Below are 14,176 nucleotides of genomic sequence, written 5' to 3'. Positions count from 1 at the left end.
ACTTATGTGTCCCCTTCCATTTTCACTCTCCCCATCTTGCTTTTCTCCATTCTTCTCCACTGGGGTGTACCCAGTTAGAATCTACCATTCTTAGGCTCAACTGGGCTATTTCTTTCCTTGCTAGTAGTCTACCACAACTACAGTCATCTTATCTAGACTCTCTTGACCCAGAAAATAGCTTCTTTCCCATGAGACTCTTCCAACATCTCCTTCCACCACCTGGAGGGGGAGGAGATTATATGTAGTGGCCACAAAAAAAAATGAAGTAGGACTTTAGCAGGAGGCTCACTATACATAACTGCTTCCTTTTCTTAGCAGATACTTTTACATTCTGCACTTTCAACAGGACCTGAAAATAAATTCTTAGATTTCAAGCTCTTAAGAGCAGAGACGTTCTCCTCATATATGCCTGCCTGACACAAAGAACTAGTTGAGAATTTTTTAGTGTGAAAAATTGAAAGCTTGCTTATTGTGAAGGTTATAGACTCTCTGCACATGGGCTGCTGCCACTATGGATCAAGCTACCCAGGGATACCCATTCCGATGTCACCTCTAAATCAGCGCCTGGGCCTAGTGCCATGCTCAGCCAGGCCTAGTTAAATCCTTGTCCCACTTTATCTCTCTCTCTCCCCTCACTAAAGTGATACACATGGAAATCTTTTTAAATTCCCTAGCCCAACTTCCTCCTACCCCATTTGTATTTTCTAAACATGGGAGTGAGAGTAAGGAAAAGAGATTTTCAAAATGGAATTGGGGTTTGGGCAGAGTAACAGGAACCTGAACCTTTTGCCTGTTTTCCCAACTCTCAGTGTTTGAAAACTAGCACCTTTTCATTGCTGTCTTCTTAATTGTAAGCTCTTTTCTTTTGAACAAGTGTCCATTTGGTGAAAACATAATCTCATCACAATGACAAGCTGTTTTATATTTAGTTTTTACAAAGAGCAATAATTAAGAGGGCTGGAGAGGCAGATCTGTGTGACCTTTAGAATCATTCCTTCCAGGCACGCTGGCAAGTCACCACTTCCATATTTGCTGAAAAGCACTGGCAAAAATAGAAATACTGTAAACTGGAACGTGGGAGTAAAGTGTAGCATCTATGGTAATGCCTGTTACTGACAAAGATTCATGTAAGAGAAACATCACCTTTGAGATGCAGGAATGTTTATATAATATGCAGGAATGTAATATATTGCACATGTTGAGTGACTAACTGTTCAATCTCCAGGTGAAAGGCTAAACAAATCAAAATGTGAAAAGAGCATCCTAATGCCATTGCCAGAAGCAGGTCACCTTTCCAGAGTGAATATAGATGGTCTCAGACTCAGAACATGTGTTCTTAGTGCTCTTGCATCCTTGACCACATCCCCTTCCGTGACATAGATCCTCCCTGGGATGGCTATCCACCTTACAAAAAGGCTTTCTGGCCACATCCACACAAGCATGAACATGCTTTTTGCAGCACCTCAAAGGCTTTTGAGATGCCACAAAATGCACCCTGCACACATGATTTGGTTCTCTATGCTGCTGGGAAATCCCAGTATCAAAAAAAAGCATGGGGGAAAGAGTGGGGCTGTGCATGTGGTAGCAGCCATGCTCTGGCTGCCAGCGAGGCTCTGTGGTCCCAAGTCACCGCCCAAGCACCTAAACAGTGCCATAGAAGAAGGCAGCAATGAAACGCTGCTGCCTAGGCCATGAGCTGCCCATTAAGGCAAAGAGGGGGTACACCCACAAGCAGTCCAGGGAAGTCACCTGACCAGAGGGAGGCAGGGCTGAGGGAGCAGATGAGCCTAGGGCCTGAGCCAGGTCAGGCAGTCTGGATCTCAAGGCTGCTGGGGAAAGAGCTCTTGGCTGACACTTGGACTACCCTGAGAGTACTGTAAGTAGGATGCTGTTGACTTGCAGGAGAATATGAGTCTTGCCAGTGGGGAACTTTGTGAGAAAGCCACTGGTGTTTGTTTTCAGATCTAGCTGGGATTTTGGGTTATAGCCTGAGGGCTTATTCCTTTGTTAAAGTTTTATACAGGCAGCTTGGAGTGGGAATAAGGGGTGGTGGAGGTCGCAGCAGAGCCTGGGAGCAGGATGGAGACTAAACCACAGGAGGCTCAGTTCCCAGGAGTAGAGCAGAGGCTGAATCCCAAAAGACAGGTCCAGTACAGTGGGCCTAGGCTAGTAGACCTAGCAAAAGGAAAGGGGCAGAGGCCGAAAAAACCAAGACCCCTACAAGGGAGACTGATTGGACGATAATATCTGCAAGGCATGGGCATGGCTACAAGGGGGGTCAGAGACCATGAAATTAGCCCTTAAGACAGTAAGTGCTCAGGGCACGAGCATGCCAGGAAGACTCACTTGAGGGGCAAGTCTGAGACCAGCAGACTTCAGAAGGGATCTGCTAGCTGGCAGATAGATGAAGGCTCATTCAGAGACTATCAGACAACCTCCCTTTTTACAAATTAACCAATTACATCAAGGCATAGCAGGTGGGAGAAAAGAGGAGGGTACCCATACAGTCAAAGTGGGGCAAGCACCCCAAGGCTACCAGGGGATGTTGCAGCCACCCCTGGCACCTGATGCATGCTTGACTACCTCATCTCCCTGCAATCCAATCCCAAAGCAGTGCAACTTGCAAGATTTTGTCCTTTTATATTTTTATTCTTTTTTTCACTCCTTTCTTTTTACTTCTCCCCCTCCCTGTTTACTTCAGACAGGTATTTTTTCCAAGTCTTCTCCCTTTCCACTTGCAGCTCTGGCTGCAGAGTGAGGGAAGCCACATGGTGGTTTCTTTGTCTTCTAGCTGCATGCCACCCTCTTCCCTCCTCTTCCACCATTACCCCATCATGCATCTGTCTTCCATTCAGTGCCTGGAGTGCACTGTGTGTGGGACTGGCTCGCTGCCCCACTTGCTCATGCGACAGGTTTGTGCACTCCCCACAGCTTTTGTCCTAAGTGAAGGGGTAAGACTGTCAAATCCTTTCACATTTCAAAATCAATATGTGGGTGGGCAATTCTGGTTTTAGTATATCATATTTCTTTATATTCAGAGGATGCATCAAGTAGTTTTCAGAGCTTTTTGCAGTAGGAACAATAGCCAGAAAAGCATATGCAAGAATAAGAACCCTAAAGAGAAATTATGCATATTTTATTATTAGATCATGATAATTGACTCATTATTTCTCAAAGGATGCAATCTGTTATGAGGACAGATAAACATAAATAAGCAGGGAAAGAAAATAAAGTGCACATGCAAGTTATATTAATAGTGTAAATGTGAAAAAAGGAACTTTCTTACTCAGAACATTTTCTGTTTTATTTACATTATTTTGTACTTGGTTACTTTTCATGTTCTTAATATCCTCATATATACTGAATAAATGTGAAAATAGATATTAAATAAGAAAAAATATTTAAAAGTGTGTATATTTATTATGATAAAATGTAAGATCTAGCTTATGTAAGTAGGCTATGTATGTAGCAGAACTTTCTTATAATTGATTAAATTTAAGAAACAAACTAGCATCTAAAAGGGATTTAGAGGACTAACCCTTTTCTCTTTCCCCTGTATTATTTTATATGGGTAGGCAAAGTAATTTTTCACACTAAAAAATTCTCAACTGGGCCTGTGTGTCAAGCAGGCATATATGAGGAGAATGTCTCTGCTCTTAAGAGCTTAGAATCTAAGTATTTATTTTCAGCTCCTGTTAAAAGTGCAGAATGTAAAAGTATCTGCTAAGAAAAGGAAGCAGTTATGTATAGTGAGCCTCCTGCTAAATTCAATCACCTGATAATTCAAGCTTTTAATTCATTTACTGAAAACAATAGGAACCAAATAATTTGTATCAGTAGCCACACAATTTCTACCCTTTCTTTTGACTTCAGGCATGCATTAGTGGGTAATTTAAATCATTAGCTGTATAAAGTTGTCATTTAATAGGGAAAGTGCCAATAGCTTTCATGAAAGTAAAGAAAGTAGAACTCAAGGAAGATTTATAATGACAATCAAGGAAGACTGGCTAGCTCTGAATGCTGGCAACAGGCAATAGATTTCTTTCTCTGCCTCGGTATTTTCCAGTCTTTTCAACATCTGGGATTGAGTATTACATCTAATGAGTTGAAGCCTTTCAGGCTTGATTTGTAGGAGTTTAGGTGTCTAAACACTCAGGCTTACAAAAGGATCTAAGAAACTAACCTCAGTTAGACATGTACCTTGCTGTTTCTGTTCATTCCACTAGACTTGCATCTTTTTGTGCTTATACCTTGCTAAATCTCACCATTAGTCCATTTCCGCAGGAAATAATGTTGTAGTCATGTAGTCCACTTCCTTCAGGTACAGAGGCATTGCAAAACCAGTTCAGACAAGTATTTTGTCTCCAAGGGCAAGATTCAGAGGGCGTGTAAGGATGCAGACACATCCCCCTTTCAGCTGATGCTGCTGGAACAGCAGTTGGACTTTTTTAAGTCCCTGAAGGAAGTAAGAATTGTCCCCCTCCCCCTCTCCCTCTGGTGGCATATCCCTTCCCCTCCCATTCACCCCTTCCACTGCTGCTGTCCCTGCTGTCCTGGGGTCTCGTGGGTTCCACAGCCACTCCAGAGCTTTCCAGCTGGGCTCTGCAGTGAGCCAGGCTCAGGTGGAGGCAGCAGGACTTCTGGGTAGGTTCCTTCTCCCTGCTTAGTCCCTCTGGGTGTTACCTGCCAGCCTGGGAGCAGGTACAGAAGGGAACCCGCTTACTGTCACTGCTGTCCCCAGCCAATTCCAGCTTCCTGCAGGGCCCAGCTCTTCCCACTCTTTGGAGGCAGGGGAAGCAGCAGTGGGCAAGGCGGGGAAAGGAAGGGAGGGACATGTTACTGAGCACACAGAAGAAGGGATGGGGGGGACCAAGAAGGGGAAGAAGAGATTCTTATCTGATCAGAGGACTTAAAGTCCCCCATTGCTCCCACTGCAGGGTATACCTACCTGGCGGGATAGGGGATCTAGGAGCAAGGAGTGCAACCACCCCTGCAGTGTTAGTGGCTGCTCCCGTACTGTCCTTTACAAAATCCTGGATCCATCCATGGCTGTGTCTGGTAGTGTCCAGTTACAAATTAGTCAGAGAGATACAAGAAACCCTAGAAGAGAAATCAGTAATTGGTTTCCACCATAACACCCCCCCCAAAAAAAACAAACAAACTATTTTTGTTCTAATGTCATTGTGTTTTCTTTATCTACATACTTTCCTAATCCTTTTTTAACTCATTTCAGCTCTTTGTCTGAAAGATAGCTTGTAGCAGTAAGTTCCAAAGGCAGCAATTTAAGGTATTCTAAATGTGCTGCCTCTTTTTACTTCTCACAATACAAAAAATTAAATAGGAGATAGCTATTTCTACTATTCCTCATGTTTGTGTTTCTATTACATTTTCTCTATACTGCCTCTCTGTACTAAACTAAACAGCATGAGTCTTTCCAGGCCTCCCATCATTTTTTGCCACTTACTCTGGAACCCCTATTTATATTCTTTTGAAAAACGGTAACCTAAACTGTTCCCTAGATAAAGGCATGACATTGCCTCGTATACTCTCCTATTTTTAGGATTTATAATTATCCCATGCGTATTCCTTATGGGACTGCACACTGAATTGGGGGTTTTCACTGAAGATCCTGCTGTTTTGTCAATCCAGTACTTTTCTTGGTAAGGCTGTGATCTTTTTCACCAGGATCTTAAGCCTAAACTATTATAAGTTGTACAAATTTCACTAAGATTGGCACAGAAAAATTATTTGGATCAACTGGTATAATTTCCTAAAGCAGACTATAGTGGGGAAAACAGTACATCTACCCAGATGCATATATCTGTGAGGGCAAGCAAAACAATTCATGGTCACAGAGTATCTCTCCCTGGTCAAAATTCCTTCTCCTGGATTTATAAATGACTGCCATGGCCAGTGCCAGAAGGATCACCAAGAGGCCTCTGGATTTACCAAGATTTGGTATCACACAACCAGAAATGAAAAGGTGCCAAGAAAGTGTAGCCAAGGACCTAGAAAACAGATTTTGAAGGAGCCAAGAAAGGGGTTGCAGCCCAGTCCTCTGAAAATCTAAAGGGTACAATCTCCCTCTTGCCAGAGTAGGGGCAAATAGGAAGAGAATTGGTGATCTGCGCCAATAGTATAACCATTACTCAGGACTTTAAATAAAGGGATTCTCATCCTGCATCCAAGGCAGGTGACAGAACAAAGCTGGACTATATTGCTCCCCCGGTGATGGTTATTAGCCTCCAGTGGAGGCTAGTACCACTCACTGCCACTCACTATCTTAAGTGAGAGAGAAACATAGGGTAGGTATTGAGCACAAGTGTATAAAAATGTTCCCTGGATGTGGTTGGAGCTAGCTGGAGGTTCATAGAATAGGTTGTGCAGTAAGGCCATTAAGTGAAAGTCCTTGCCTTCAGTGGCCATGTAAATTCTTTGAACATAAACCAGACCCTTATAGAAGCAGCCCAGGGCCATTTTCTATGCAGTTTACTCCATAAAGGAGGTCACAGAAAAGAATTTGCATTAATAGAATTTGAAGAAGAGAAAATCTTGGTTCCCTCTTCTAAAAGCCCACACAACTTCATGATTCATTTATTATTATCATAACTCATACATTAAAATAAATGTAAGGGGATTATGGAAATGTTTAACTTTAGATGAGGAACTGCCAACCTGAAAAAAGTCTAGTCAGGATATTTACTCTGAGGCTTAGGCTGCAAGAGGGAAAGTCTTTGGCACACATTGACATCTGTTTCCGTAAGCACCAATCCATTCAACCGTCTATTGAGAAGACAGGGAGAAGAGTTTAATGGCAGTGGTGCAGAGCTGGCTGCACACAGATAATCCCAATTAAACTCTTTGACCAAACATGACATGATCAGAACAAAGATTTGCAGAGTTATATGGAACCCAGCAAAGTTTATCTTGGAGCTAAATGCAGATGGCTTTCCCATGAAATATCCATAATTAATCCAGCTGCACACCTTCTCCAGTCAACAGACAGGTAGGCAAGTGACAGATCATCCTTACTGCCAGCAGCAGAAGATCTGGAACCATTTAAAATGAGTCATCAAATATAATCCTCTTTGGGGTGAATCACTTTCTTTAGCATAGACTTCAGTTATAATTTCATTATGACAGAGAAGTGATAGCATATCCTTAGTGCACAGAGGCCTTCTTTCCTGGGGAACAGAATGAGCACAATCTGCCTACATGAGAGAGTATATGTCAAGTGGGTTCAAATGCTTCCCCCTGGGCTGGATGCATAAGGGGAACATAATCAGTGTTATCATGGTGGAGTATCATTGCCTTCTAGTGGCAGTTTTGGTCACTGGGCTCACATCTGAAGGAAAAAGTGAAAAAACAAAAGGTACAATGTAGACGAGTAACTTGGAAAGTAAGTATATTGAGAACCCCATTTCTCTCCCCTTAACCCAGCAATCCCATGTAGCCTCAATTACGAGTCTAGAAAACAAACACTCTAGTCCTGACTCTCCATCTTCCATTTCTTGGGACAGTTCTAAGAATGTATGTGCTACTTCCAAATGCATGTATCACATAACACGTATAGATTAATAGACTATCAGCCCAGGATGAATGGTGGTCAGTGAGTCTGACCTGCCTAAATGCAGGCCCTAAGGCTTGTTTGAATTAACTTCTATTTGAAGTAGAACACATCATTTTAGAAAACCTCCTAGTTTTGATTTGAAATTTTCCAGTGATGGAAAACTAGCCATCTCATTTGGTAAGTTGTTGCAAAGGTTAATTACCCTCACTGTTAAAGTATGCACTTTATTCATACCTGAATATGTAGTTTCAGTTACCAGCAGTTGGATCTTGTTATGCCTTTTCCTGCTAGAGAGCCCTCTGTTATCAAATTTCTTTTCCCAATGTAGGTATTTTTATACACTGTAATCAAGTTACCTCTTTACTTGATAGGTCTGTTGATGTGCTACAGAGGAAGCCTGCTGAGTACAGATGAGCTATAATATTTATCTTCCCAATAGGATGCAGCCATTAAAGCAGTCTTGCCAGATTAGCTAAACTGGGAAGGAAATAAACAGTGAATTGCAAAAGCCTCAAAGGTTCCATTTGGAGATGTATTCTCATTTCAGGTGCTTTACTGAAAGCTTTCTCCATATTGTTTTGGGTATGAGAAAAGTGGGGGTGTGAGCTTCTCTGTCTGCAGAGGGAGAGGAATCTGACTTAAACAAGTAGAAGGGATTTTTTCAAAAGAAGATAGAAACCCTGGGCAAAAGTTTGTCATATTTTTTAGTAGTAGAAATATTTGCTTTGAGCTGCATTGCTGCTTTCTACTGTAAGTGGATGAGTTTCCTCATCTCACACTGGCTTTGTTATCATCTTTTATCTCCAGTGAGATAGTCTTTCACTCCCGTTGTCCCAAAAACCACCTTGTGCTCTTATCAGGGAGGGCTGATTCTAGGTTCTACATGGCCCAGTGTGAAGTAAAGACAAGCAGGACTTTGGGCACTTTTTTTGCAACCCACATAATTTGGCATCTAACAGGGCCCATGGTTCTTGTTAAGAAATTAGAGATGTTCATGTAGATTTGCTAAGCAGTGTGCCAACTAGAAAGTCTGTGATAGTCTTTCCATGGATTATGATGGGGCACGCAGCAGAAGAAGTTTTAGAATGCATCTCAAAAGGGGATATGACAAAACAGAACCACTGTTTGGAGGTCTGCAACCTGTACTGTTTTGCATTTTTGTACTTGTCTAGCTAGGATTGATGCAGAGTTTCCAGTGATGTGCAGATCCCCCTTTTCACATTGCTGCATGCCACATTTTCTTCAGACACTGATGCAACATTTTGGTGTGGAGGGGCAGGCTTGTAACATCTTCAGGAGTGGGACTCTTCTGTAGCCAAACAAGGATAAATCCTTAACATTTAATCCTATTGCACAAATACTGGGATGAGTGGTGACAGCTAAAATGGAATAGGCATGAAATTGTGGGGTAACAGGAGGTTCTTAGATAAAAGGCAGCACACACAAGTGCAGTGGATGATTCTTTTTTCTTTTAGTCATGATCACTCTTTGTAACTTTCTCTTTCAGAAATTCTCAATAATGGGCTCCACATAACACTTTGGTTCTAAAGAACCAGTAACTGCTGAATCGTTTATCTGCGATGGAGAAGACAGCCAGAGAAAAACAAGCATCAAGGTTACCATCTTGTCTTTTATCTCCCAGCAGCCATGCACCCCACATCCACAGTGGGCTGCAGTAGCGAAAGGAAACCTCTGGCAGATGCTTTTCCATCCACTTGTATCTTTATGTTGTCTTTCTCAATTTTGCATCCTGTAATCCAGTGGTAAAAAGAGGAACAATGACTTTTTATAGCTACTGCTTGATCGTCTTGGCGTTTTTCTGGAACACCTCTGCCTATGGACCAAACCAACTGGCACAGAGGAAGGGAGATATTATTCTTGGGGGACTGTTCCCCATTCATTTTGGAGTGGCTGCCAAAGATCAGGATTTAAAATCTAGGCCAGAATCAGTGGAGTGTATAAGGTAAGCCAAAAAGAGAGCGCATAAAAAGACACAACACAGGAGCTTGTATTGTGATCAAGTAACTTATGTCTTGAGTACTATAGTTATAGCTAAAGAAACACAATGTGGTTTTTGTTGTTGTTTTTTACTATGTCTTTAACACAGTTTGCAACATGAAAGCTTTGTAGAGCTAAATTAATACAAGGTAAGAGAAATGTAGGATATAAATGACAGAAAAAAGGGCATAATGACAATGAATAGTGAATGCCTTCAAACATTTAGCCCAGTGGTTTCAAACCTGAATTTATTATTCTATTCTTTCTCAACCAAAGTTGTTACTTCAGTATGAATTTTGCCTGATAAAAGTTTTCAGCTCAGTGCTTTATTGGTATATATCTAAACTGCTTTTTCCATATGGAGTATAGCCACTTTTATTCTGAAATATGACTGACACAGCGCTGCATACAGATAGCAATTGCAGGTTTGGAAACAAAGGCAAAAATGTAAACCAACTGAAACTTCATGTAAACAAAATATAAGCACAAAGTTTAGAATTTGATCATAACCATGTGAGAGATTTCTGTTTTTCAGGGCTTCTGCTTTATATCTTATTTGAATAATAGCATATCTAGCACACTGATATCTAGTCCTAGGTTGGAGAATTAATTCAGAACTGACAGAAATGATGAATGACAAATTGCCATTACTTCTCCTGCTGCACTTTGGAATTCTTCCTTCTCCCATCCAAATACTGAGTCGGTCTGATACAGCTACCTTTATAAGGTCAGACAGGATCACAGAACATTGGTGTGGATACAGAGCAGATAAAAACACTATATAATAAAAAATCCTAATGCTTCTCTTGTATCTAGTGCAATCACATAAAATATAAACATGTAATGTATGCATGCGTGTACAAATGAAGTTTTGGAGAGAGTTTTACACACACACACACACTCACACACTATGGCATTATAAAGAAGATATGCTGCAGACAGAGAGACTGTGTGTGTGGATAAAATATGACAAACAGTTGGCCAGAGTTTCTGTCTTTTTTCAAAAAATCCCTTCTACTTGTTAATTCCTCTCCCTCTGCAGACAGAAGCTCACATCCCCATTTTTCTTATACTCAAAATGTTATGGAGAAAGCTTTCAGCAAAGCACCTGAAATTAGAATATTTCTCCAAATTGAACTTTTGAGACTTTTGCAGTTCACTGTTGTTATATGTCTCTCTCTGTCTCCAACATATCTTCTTTGTAAAGCCAAAGAGGGTATTGGCTGGCAAGGTTCTTTGAATAGATGTGATATACTTTATTAGATCAACTGAGTAATTGGAAAAAAAGTTCTCAGCAAGTTTTCCAGCTCAGTCACCCTTCTTCAGGTATAGGGAATCTGCTGTTCTGAGACTCCAAGGAATGAGAGAAGCTAAAAGTGTGGCAGGGTGTCAGTAAGAATGTAAATAGGTAGAAATTAGAAAGACAAAAGCTAAAGCAGGAAAAGGAGGAGAGAAAAAAAGGCCAAACGTGAGTAGGGGAGACACTATAGAGGTGGTGATTCAAAGTAAAAAGGAGGCTGTCTGGGAAAAAGGAAATAGCTTGGATCCAGACCATGCCAGAACAAGAAGTGCAAAACCTGCCAACACATCTCCACCACACCTGTAATAACTACACTCCGCAACAGAACCATCACCATTCCTGGATCTTCTACCTGCACCTCCAGAAATGTTATATATCTCATCCAGGGCACCAAATACCCTGATAGAAAATATGTAGGAGAAACCAAACAACAACTGCACACCAGAATGAATGCACACCAAAAATCTATCAAAGACAAGAATACCCAGTTACCTATGGGGACACATTTCTCACAAGACAGTCACTCCCTCTATGATCTCTCTCTTCTGATCCTCAAAGGGAACTTAAAAAACACCTTTCACAGATGACCCTACAAACTTCATTTCATAAATCTACTGGATACTAAAAATCATGGACTTAATACAGACATTGGATTTATAACACATTACAACCTGCCTGACATCTGATTCACCAGGTACCTGCCACACCTAACCTCTTAGATTTTTCTTTCCCCCCACCTTTTCTTCCCTCCCCTTCCCTACTTTTCTGCCCTTTCTACCTATTTATATTCTCACTGACATCCTGCCACATTTTTACCTCCTCTCATTCCTTGGAGTCTCAGAACAGCAGAGGCTTCCTATGCCTGAAGAAGAGTGATTGCACCCAAAAACTCGCTAAGAACATTTTTCCAACTACACTGTTGATCTAATAAAATATATCATACCTACTCAAAGAACCTGGCCTACCTATGTCCTTTGACCAACACGGCTACAACCGAAAACCCAGCAGCATAGTGGGTAACAGCACTGATCTTGGTTCTCTGTTCCCTAACTCTCAGATGCAGTACTGCATTTTAAGTGTGAACAGTTGACATCATAAGGACACGACCTCTGTTTAGTCATATAGGGCCCGGTCCCAAAAGACTTTGGATCCATTTACCTCAGTAGGCTTTAAGTCTGTACCAGATTAAAGCAAAACTGTTAAGTTTCCTTAGACCATGGTAGACTGCTTTTTGCTAAGCACTTTCTGTTGGATTTGTTTGTGAGAACAGGATTTTTTTTGTTGGAACTGGGCTATCTCCTGCCACAGAATGATTATCCCCTGTTCTACCATGTGGGCTGATCATGAACTATCACAAAACAGATCACAGTATTCATAAATGTATTCACTGCTTTGAGACTATTTGGTGTTCTTAGTCTGAAATGTCACCTGTTTTGACAGGAAGGGCTCAAATACTGAGCTATGGAAAACTAGGTTTTAGTGCTGCTATAGAAGTGAATGTGCAACCATGACAGCAAACCTCCTTTTCAGTATCTGGGCCATTTTGGTGCCATGGTGGTTCTTTACATAATTTACACTGATGACCAAGTGGAGCTGTTGCATTAGGTGTGATCACAGGTAGCCTCAGACAGCCTCCCATTTCCTTAGCCATGTCTCTTGTTCCAGCATCAGAGAAGAATGTGTTCAGGAGTTGCTTTATTGTTTCCTTTATTGTATGGTAGTGAAGCTTTTGGGCTAAGGAAGACTGAGGAGCAACATATTGTTGATTCCAGCTGTCTGTGTCACCAGTTCCACTTTAAGTGGCAGGCCAAGTTCTTTGTACCTGAACCCAGCAAGCACTTCCCTCAGGAGTAGTTCCATTTCAGTTGCTCTCTTGGTAGGGACAGGCATTATGCAGGCACAAGAATGAAATATAAAGTATGATATCCCTTGATAAACACTGTGCTGATGGTAATCACATGATCACCAAAAGCTTTGGTGACATAGTATGATTGTCAGCAATGGACAAATATAGAACACCCAACCAGCCCCTTTTAACAACTCCATGAGGGAGAAAGTTGCATGGCACTTGATCTGCAAGGAATCTGTGTTCCTTGAGGATTTGCCTTCTTTGATTATGAGAAAGCATTTCTATACCACTGAAGAATCGTCTTGCCTGGGGAAGTTCTTCAGTGCCTGGCTACAGAGGCATTAGGGAAACTTTGAGAGACAACACACAGATACTAGGATATCGTAAACTGACAATGCTGGATTATGTAGCAAGAGCTTAAATGAGTATCCGTCATGGCAGGGAAGGGACAAGATTGTAAAGAGAGCATTTCTTTTTTCCATGGTCTTCAGCTGGACTCCAGTGGATCCCTGCATCTTCCTCTTGCAGGAGCAGAAACATGTTATGACTGCAGCTGGCTGGAAATTAATTAGTTTGTTCCCCATCCCATGAAGCATGCCAATTTATCAGAATTGAAACTTGCAGGTTAGGGTTGGTTTCAGCACAGCTGTCGTTGGGAAGATTTCTTCAGCCTAGAATGGAATTTCCAGTCAAAATGAGAGGGCATATTATCCCCAGACAGGTGATAGCCCATGTGCTTAAAGCACTTATCTGAAATGAAAAAGACTCTGATTCAGGTTTGCTGGATGTGGAGCAGCAGGGTTTCATAGATTTCATAGACATTAGGGCTGGAAGGGACCTCAGGAGATCATCGAGTCCAGCCCCCCGCCCAAAGGGCAGGAAGTCAGCTGGGGTCATAGGATCCCAGCAAGATAAGCATCCAATTTACTCTTGAAGGTGTTCAATGTAGGTGCTTGAACCACCTCCGCTGGCAGACTGTTCCAGACCTTGGGGGCTCGGACAGTAAAGAAATTCTTCCTTATGTCCAGCCTGAAACGGTCTTGCAGGAGTTTGTGACCATTCGACCTCGTCATCCCTTGGGGCGCTCTGGTGAACAAACGTTCCCCCAGATCCTGGTGGGATCAAGGTTTATCCCTTGATAAACTTATAGGTGGCCATCAGATCACCCCTGAGCCTACGCTTTTCCAGGCTAAAGAGTCGCGTGGCTCTCAGCCTGTCATCGTAAGATCTGTTTTCCTGACCTCTGATCATGCGCGTGGCTCTCCTCTGGACTCTCTCAAGCTTCTCCACATCCTTTTTGAATTGTGGAGCCCAAAACTGGATGCAGTACTCCAGCTGCGGCCTCACCAAGGCCGAGTACAAGGAGAGAATGATGTCCCGCGATTTGCTTGAGAAGCATCTATGGATGCAAGCCAGCGTTTTGGTCACTTTATTAGCCACAGCATCGCATTGCAGGCTC

General features: G+C 42.1%; 1 protein-coding gene across 1 annotated transcript in view; it reads left to right on the top strand.

Moving 5' to 3' along the window:
• Positions 1 to 14,176, top strand: part of CASR (calcium sensing receptor) — a 184,341-nt gene that overhangs the window by 73,119 nt on the left and 97,046 nt on the right. Inside the window, exon 2 of the mRNA XM_090053551.1 lies at positions 9,078 to 9,533. Within this exon, the coding sequence (XP_089909677.1) occupies positions 9,349 to 9,533 (185 nt within the window). The 5' untranslated portion in view covers positions 9,078 to 9,348. The remainder of the gene's footprint in view (positions 1 to 9,077; positions 9,534 to 14,176) is intronic.

Source organism: Crocodylus siamensis, chromosome 1 (assembly GCF_052110815.1).
Source record: "Crocodylus siamensis isolate JL-2025a chromosome 1, ASM5211081v1, whole genome shotgun sequence".
In the NCBI taxonomy this organism is placed as follows: Eukaryota; Metazoa; Chordata; order Crocodylia; family Crocodylidae; genus Crocodylus; species Crocodylus siamensis.
Note: the sequence above shows the minus strand (reverse complement) of the source record. Positions and strands in the feature narration are given on the sequence as shown.